This window comes from Rhincodon typus, chromosome 5 (genome assembly GCF_021869965.1).
Source record: "Rhincodon typus isolate 14 chromosome 5, sRhiTyp1.1, whole genome shotgun sequence".
Taxonomy (NCBI): Eukaryota; Metazoa; Chordata; class Chondrichthyes; order Orectolobiformes; family Rhincodontidae; genus Rhincodon; species Rhincodon typus.
The window spans coordinates 36,862,033-36,870,595 of record NC_063336.1 but is presented as its reverse complement, the minus strand read 5'-3'; the positions used below and the strand labels follow the sequence as shown (position 1 = coordinate 36,870,595).

The 8,563-nt window shown below is 42.7% G+C and overlaps 1 protein-coding gene across 2 annotated transcripts; it reads left to right on the top strand.

Moving 5' to 3' along the window:
- Positions 1-3,127: 3,127 nt before the first annotated feature.
- On the top strand, positions 3,128-6,732 carry tcf21 (transcription factor 21). 2 transcript variants are annotated; one of them, XM_048597130.1, is made up of 2 exons: positions 3,128-3,766; positions 6,264-6,732. In XM_048597130.1, exons 1-2 carry the CDS (start codon positions 3,276-3,278, stop codon positions 6,304-6,306), a joined length of 534 nt encoding a protein of 177 aa, XP_048453087.1. In that variant the 5' UTR covers positions 3,128-3,275; the 3' UTR covers positions 6,307-6,732. The 2 variants fall into 2 exon arrangements, with proteins under 2 accessions (XP_048453087.1, XP_020370287.1); XM_020514698.2 differs by having other exon boundaries at positions 3,130-3,737.
- Positions 6,733-8,563: the final 1,831 nt, after the last annotated feature.

The following is an 8,563-nucleotide window of genomic DNA, read 5'->3' as shown; positions in this document are numbered from 1 at the left end:
GCTGTGCATCTCAGGGTTAGATTACAATTCAAAATCACAAAAGTAAGATGATGTGATATGTTCATCATGCAGTGAGCAATTCCAGATATTAGCACCAATACAAATTGCTGTTACTGTGTACAATCGGAGGTTCAAGCTAAGGCCAATTGGAGTGTAACATGACCTGTTCTCTTCCAAATGGCAAAATTTGACGGCGGTGGAAAGTTTTCCATAAATGCATCACAGAAACAAGAAAATAATCAAAGATGGGTTTGCACTATGACAAGATGAAGAAATATGGTGCAGAACACAAAAATGGCGGACTGAACAGGGAATTAGAAACCACCTCATACCACTTTGCTAGTGACACCGCTAAAAATCATAAGATATAACATCAGTGAACATTTAGGCTGGTGTTCATTAAGAAAGGAAGTGGAATACAGATTTATCAGGGACAAATTATACGATATTAATTGCATTTTTTTTTAAAGGAAATCACTGACAGTTGCGAACGAAACGTGAGCAGTGTCAATCGCTCTCAGTCTCCTAAAATGGAGTAAGGTCTCTGTGCACAACTTAAAGTTGGTCAGATTTCACCAATTCGCTTCTCCAAACTCCTAAAACCAGCAGCCGATTCGTCCAACAGAAATACTTCAGGCCTCAAAACCTAAACAAAAACGAACAAAACAAGCCGGAGCTGTTCAACTTTGCATGATTCTCAAATAACGGCGAATCATTTGTCACTTTCAGGCCACGGGATTCCGAAGAACTGACTTGGAAATTTACAAACTGGCCCAGTTTAGTGATTTCCCACCGCGCTCATTGCCTAGAGTTATTACCAAGGAACATCGGATAATCGCCTGGAGTAGATTTTAAATGTCATTATTTCATATAGATATATAGCTTATTAAATATATAAACACATTGGTTACATTTGTGGTGTAGGTGCATCTCTACCTTCGATTAAAACACTTCTCCTTGCCTGATAGTTCTTGGGTTTCATTGTTACCACATAAACGGGCCGTCTTTTTCAGGTTAAATAGTTATCCAGTGGGCAACATTGGCTGCCCCTACCCGTTAAATGAGCCCTTCCTAAAGCATTGACTTCCATTTCACAGTGGGCTGAATTTGAAACAACAGGGATTGAACAGACTTGATCAGATCGGGAAAAGTGAAAATCCCAGTTCAGGAATAAAAACAGCCCCATGTCACTTCCATCCTTCCAGGTTCGGAGCGCCGGGCCGAGAGCGAATCTGATGATGAGCTATTAATCTCCACAGCCAGGGAACTTCTTTTCGTTTACAGAATCAATCACTTCTACCATAAATCTTGTCCGCGGGCAGTCATCTCCATCTCCACCTGCACAAACAAGTCCAAGAACAGAGAAAACCAGGCTTCATAAATCTCGCACCGCTGCCTTTCCACGTCCTTAATTTACTGCCCCGTCGTTTTACATTCCATAAAACACTGAGTTTGCGGATATATTCCCACAGCGCTCAGCTGCAGCGTGTCACAGGGAGCAACCCAGGCAGCAGCAAGGTGTGTGAGGACAGTCCAAATTCAATCGACAATGCCAGGCAGGAAGGGAAATATGTGGAAATCAGGAAACAATTAGCGGTGAAATGTGAAGCCTGTGTTTCCCGCAGCTTGCGGCGTGTTCCCAGCTTTCTAGAGATGTATTCTTGTCAGCCAGCAGAGACATTGATGCGAAGACACGGCACAAGGTGGATTAATCCCTGCCATGCTTCTCTCTGTAACAGTTCAGCAGCCAGTTAGGTTTTCCTCGGAAATTAAAAAGCGATCTCGCAGCTAAAGTTTAAGTATAGCGAGAAAGCAAAAAGGCATCTTCGGACCAATTCACTCGAATGCATTGTCTTGTTGTTGTTTTGTGAAGCTGGCTACATCAGAGGGTTTCCTGTAAAGATCTGTTGAGCATTCTTGATCGGTCATCCTGTTGCATTTTTAGCACATGAAACAGTGTTATGAGGCCGCACTGTGTGTACAAGCACACACAGACACATACACACAAACACAAACACACTCCTGAATTTGTTCTGGCTCTTGTCCTGGAAGACCCTGGACGATCAAATAACAAATACATAAAGACAACGCTCCTCAATACAGGTTCTGAGGAAGGGTCACCGGACCTGAAACGTTAACTCTTTATTTTCTTCACAGATGCTGCCAGACCTGCTGAGCTTTTCTAGCAACTTTGTTTTTGTTCCGGCTCAATATACCATGGGCACATCATGTTATCCCAGGCCTGTCCGCGAACTTTACCCAAAGCGGCGCAGTTTTGAAACATCATCCTTAATTGAACATTTTTTTTCTAAAAGCATGTCGGATCCCACCTGCCATAACTCCAAATGGATTTGCACTCATATAGAGCCAGCTGCGCTCTCATGCCATCCCAGAGCAGTAAGGTCCTTTCCAATTGCGCGCCGAAAGGAAATGCGGTGCACAGTGAGATTCCACAAGCAGCACCGAGATAAATGACCAGGTCATCTCTGGTTTAGTCAAATAAAACTGCTGGGTTTACTTTATAGAAACTGACGGTTGTTTTGAAAACGCACTCCTATCTCGATCTGTCAGGGCCTTGCTTTCTTGAAAAATAAAATGCTTGCTGTCGAGTAAACAAGGTGAATGAATACATGTGGATGCAGTAGAGCCGACTCGGCTCGGGCCCCCGGTCACCGAGACCCGGCTCACAGCCCTGTCTTTTCTATCACTTGGAAGGGGTTGGAAATGGCACTCTCACCGCAGCATGTCACCTACATAACAGCTCGAGCATCTCCCTGGACAGCCGAATTACTTCAGCATCAATTCAACAGAACTTTAAAAGAAAGTTTGCAGGAAACGAGAACATAAAATATGCGATATTTCGGTGCAGTCAAATACAGGAACTAAACTATTACTTCTTTTCCATACATTTCAATATAATTTTCTTTTGAACTTGACAGAATAACTCAGGGCATGTGAATGTCACGATATATAAACGTGGTTGAGGGTTGGTGCTCCAGGCTAGCCAGAGAGAGAGCTAAATTTCTTTAATCTTTCTTCCTGGACTTGGCGCGGGTCGAGCGCTTGTCAACATCGACTTGTCCCTCCTTTCAAGCTGCGAGATCCCGCCTCCAAGCGAGCCGAGATAAATTCCGGGTGTCGCATCCAGTTCGCGGGGTCTTCAATCAAACAGAGTCGTGGGGAATCCACTGCAACTGAAAAGCTGCACGCTGCTAATCCTCTCGGTCTCTTTTCTATCTCTAAACGCCAGCTTTGCAGGAGATCCTGGCGCTACCATGTCCACTGGGTCCGTTAGCGATGCAGAAGACCTTCAGGAAATGGAAGTGCTGGGAGCAGAGGGCGAATGCGACGGGCTCAAGAGGAAATCGAACAAGGATTTCTGCACCTCCAACGACAGCAACGAAGACAGCTCCAACTATGAGCACGAGTCCCCAAAGAAAGGCAGGGGTGCTTCGGGAAAGGGCCGCAAGACGGCCTCCAAGAAATCCTCTCTGAATGGGGTGACCCAGGAAGGGAAACAGATCCAGCGTAATGCTGCAAATGCCAGGGAGAGGGCCAGGATGAGGGTGCTCAGTAAAGCCTTCTCCAGGCTCAAAACCACCTTACCCTGGGTGCCACCAGACACTAAACTCTCCAAACTCGACACCCTCCGGCTGGCATCCAGCTACATCGCCCACCTGAGACAGATATTAGCCAACGACAAGTATGAGAATGGCTACATTCACCCAGTAAACCTGGTAGGACCCCACCTTCTAGAAAAAAAGAGGTTTGCTCGTGTGTGTCTGTGTGTGTGTGTGTGTGTGTGTGCGCGCCCGGGTGATGTAGTTCTAGTGTGTGTGTGCTTATAAATATATATATATGTATATTCGGGAGTACATAATCTGGTTGTTTCTGTGCATTCCTATGTGAGTCTACATTGACCCATATAAGTAAAAATATATGCATGCGGGTAAATGAAGAAGTTTGCATCTATTCGTGTGTGCATCTGTGTGATTATGTGGATGCGGGTCTCCGTGATTATATTTGCGTGCGTCCGTATGAGAAAGAGAGACGATGCGAATCCATCTGCATCATTGTACAGAGTGGGATATTCACAGATCAGTTGTATATTCAGACTACTCGGCAGTTTTGTGTTAATGAAAGCGGCCAGACAGCAAACTGATAAACAGACCAGGGCTTCTCCTCGACATCTCGGAGACAGCGAACACTTGCTGCTTCTCCGACCCGAAAAGCTCGTTTCCATTTAAAAGCACGGAGATTATTGCAGTTCTTTGTGGTCAGAAACTAGAATTGATCTGAGCACAACTGCCGGAAGTGAGAGCTTTAGTGTGCTCCGTAGAGGTAGAAGAGAAGCTGATTAGCAAATTGCAGAGGATGATCGTGGTAATTTAGCCAATGAACCTTTAAACACCCACATGAAACATAAACTGTGCTCCCAAGGTGAAAACGCGTGTAAACTTGGGTTAAATTGAAAAACAGCGATAGAAAATTAATCTAATCCTGTGTAGATTTACTGGAGAAATACTGTACGTAAATTCCAAATAAGTGCAAACAATTTTGACATAAAATATATGGTGAGTCAGTCTGATTCACAATATAACCGGAGAGATGTACACGGTACACAAATTTCACCCAATAAAAAACTGCATTAAATTTTCAACAGCTAGTTACACAACACTTCAACTGAACAATAACTAATGTAGCTAGTTGATGTAACATTTTAAAGGGTGGGAATACAATTTAAATATTTTAATATCCCGTTAGCATGGGGCTGAATTGCTTATCTCGCGTCCTATTTAAACGGTAATCTTATTTCGTGTTTTCTGTCCCCTCCGCACAGTGGAACTAACCTCTGCAGGTTTACTGCTGAATTGAAACAAAACCAAGAGGAAATTGGTGAAATGCATTGTGCGCAGATGTGGCGAAGTAGTGGGGCATTTACAATATCTGTTTGATATTTAGCAGTGATTATTATCTTCCCCACTGGAATCATTTTGGGAAATCAGATTAGCTCATTGTGATGGAGAACAAATTGATTTCTTCGGAGGTTGTTCTAGAAAGTGGGAAAGGTGATGAATTTAACAGTTTCGCCCGTGCTTAATGGAAAATGCGGATTTGCAGTTTCTCGTTGAAATAGCAAATTTCAAGCCATCTTTCAAACTCAAATCTCATGAAAAATCAGTTGAGCATAATCTCGTTAATTGAAACAAAGGAGGGTGAGAAGTTCATAACACCGAGGAAGTCAGTAAAACGTACGAAAATAGTGTTTTCCCACCAAATCTTGTCCCTGTCCATTTAAGGAAAATATGAACAAAGTAGCAATTTTTTTTATTGCTGATCTCTTAGGTAATTTACTTTCAATTTTAAGCACTACAACTGTAATGGTTCGTAATCAACATAATTTTATTCTAAAATAGCAGTTATTCCTTTGTAGCGTTTAAATCGATACATTTAAACGAATATTTCACCTGTAATATCTTAGTGAATTTTGTGGATCAATCATTTGTTTCACTTACTCAGTACTTAAGAACACGACGGAGGATTGAAACTGCGATTACACCCTGCCTCCTATTCTCAAAATCCAAGATCAGACTAGTTTCAATAATGAACTATATCAATTAAACCGGTTCTTTCGAATTTTGAATTGCGCGAGTACAGCAACCCGTCAGTACCACTCAATCTAAACCCCAACTGTTTTGATACCTGGAGTGAATTTGTTGTCTACTAAATTATTTGTAATGTATTACTCTCGAGAAATCAATTTAAATTTGTAGCAATTTAAACTAAATAGAAGTTGTCATGAAAGCAACCAAATTTGAAGCTGCAAAGTTCCGTTGTCCTAAACTATGGGAGTGTTTGGGATGCCCGTTTGTCCAGCACTTGTATTATTGCTGTCTTCGTTTATCATGTAATGCGACAATAATCACAACTCACGTTCTCTTCTTGTTTCGTTCCCGTTACTTCATTTTTTCTTCGAATGCTCACACTAAATAAAACTGGCTTCCATTTGTAAAGATTCCACATCGATGTTCTGAGAATAATATATAAACTTTGGACACTTTGGGTTTAGATTTAGGTGGAGGTATTTCATCTCTAGTTGCAAGCTACGTCGTTTGTTGCTTCATTTTATGTACACCGCCAGCACTCTCTAGATCAAGGGTGATGTAAAACAAAAAGAAACGATACGGCACCAGCTAAGGAATCTCTAATTTCTTGTTTTAATGAGCAAATGCCACCAAACATTTCTTTCCTTTCTGTTCCAGACGTGGCCCTTCATGGTGGCCGGGAAACCAGAGAACGAGCTAAAAGAGGTCGTGAACACGGCTCGTTTGTGTGGGACTACGGCGTCGTGACAAAAAGAAAAATCCCGCTCAAACGAAGCCGGAGGATTAAACGAGAAGCCGATAAATGGACAAACGATGAGCTAAAAGCCGCCGGGGCCCTATAATCATCTCAGCCTGGGCTATATCACGGGAGAATGTTCTTACACTCCTATCATGTCGATATTGTTCCAGTACTTTGCTGGTCAAAGTGCCAAAAGGGGTTTATACACCTTCATTTGTAATAGTGACAGACTTTAATGTTGTGCAAGATAATGTAGGTATGTTGAATTTCAGCAATGGCTTTGATAGTCAATTGCTGTGTAAGGAAACATCATATAAAAGATATATATTTTCTTTAACCACAGGTCTTTTCAAATCATGTAAATAAAAGTTTGCTTTATATTTAAAAGTCTGTAGCCGTGTGGGTACATCTTACATTCTTTCTCACCTTAGGCCAGTCATATTTGTATGTCTACCCGCATGTTTGTGCTGATTGATTGTCGAAAACAGGCTGTTTCTAACAGATCCCAACCTCCACAATAGACGCAACCAAGTGACAACAGTAATGATTTGTTTATTTCCCCCACTAAAAGGATAAGCAGGAGATATCTCTTGTTATTGAGTCAGGACTCAAAGAAAACAAACATCTGCACCAGCTTTGCATCCTTGGAGCTCAGGCACGGCCGCTGACCCTGCGGAAAAAGAAGTTCTGATCTTAAAAACGAGCAATAAAAACCTTTTAAGCATAATATCGCCTCGTTAACAAAGAGGCAGGGCAGCTGTAGGCTTTAAGTTCAAGGTGATCCTAACGGTAACGCAGTTAAGTTCTGCAAAGTCTGGTCTGCCAAGTTGCAGTGAGGTTCTACAGGTTTCTAGACGAGGTGACGTTTTAAGGAATTTCAGATTCTAACAGAAACAGGTACCAACCAGAAACAGAATCGCTTCATTAGATTTCCCCCTGTCCTGTTACTAACTAAACCACATGTATTGGCAGAGGTCTCCTAAGGCCATTGCCACCTGGGCTTGTAGCTGACCCCAAGCAGGTTGGCAGAGGTCAGTACCTTTGGCCGGCTGGGCAGAGTACAAAGTTCAGACCATTATTCAATTATGCATTGTTAGTGCAGACATTCGGGACAATCCTCAACCCCACAACACCGCAACCCCCCACCCCACATCTCATTCGCATCCGATGGCTATTTAGACAGAGGTATCAGCGATGACAAGTATCCATTGTCCGTGGAATTTCACACCAGTGAGTCACCGACTAGATTAGCTTTCATTGTATAGTTCATTCGTTAAAACTTCAAGCACTAAAATATGATCTTAAGCGGAAACACGTGTTAAACCCACGTCTAAGCAAGAGGCCGTTTTGGTCGTGGCGTTGTAGCGCACTCAAGGTGTGGCTGCCTGGAGAGATTGTCATTGAAATTGCCTGCCAGCATTCATTGAAGATGCCGCAAGGCTCTGCGGTGTCTATAGCGCTTTAGCTAAAGCCCTCACCCAACAGTTGACGGTGAGTTCAAGTGCTACTTAAACGGATATCACCATTTAAATTCACCATTTCACCATCACAGCTGGAGCTACAAAGAGAAGATCTGAAACACATCTGGAGGCTTTCTGAGACACTTTCTCACGGGCTTCGCGGACACCCCAATTCTGGAAATTATTTGAGTACTTCCTAATAGTGAGTTCCGTGCTCCTCAACTTTGTAGGAGCCGGCAGGAGAAAAAAAAGACCAAACCGAACAGCGCCGACTGCTGCAGCAGAGGAGGCTGAGGTGAACTGAGGTCCATCAGGATCTCTTCCATAAGGCCTCCAGTACTACAGCCAATAACCTTTACAGTCCTCTTCTTTGGGGGCAGTCAAAAACCTGCTGCTGTGTGCCAGCAAGAAGCACTGTACAACTTCAGTGGAAGTGGGTGTAAAGTTCCCCCATATACAGCTCCATGAAAAATGTGTCTATTTGGCATGTTAACGCTGCAACTACAACATGATCGAACCATATTAATCATCATTTAGTCTGAGATTGTGAGCTAATATCTGGCCTTTCAAACAGGCATTTCTTATTAACATGGCACCCATTTAATAGCTGTTGATTTAAAGTACTTGGGTTTTGATTTTATACTTTTTTTTATTTTGAAAGTGGAATGGAAAAGCGATCTCTTGGTTACAGAAAGGCAGTAACAAACAGGTATTTAACCCTTAAACTGTTGATTATTCCAAGCCTGTCCTTGGTATTT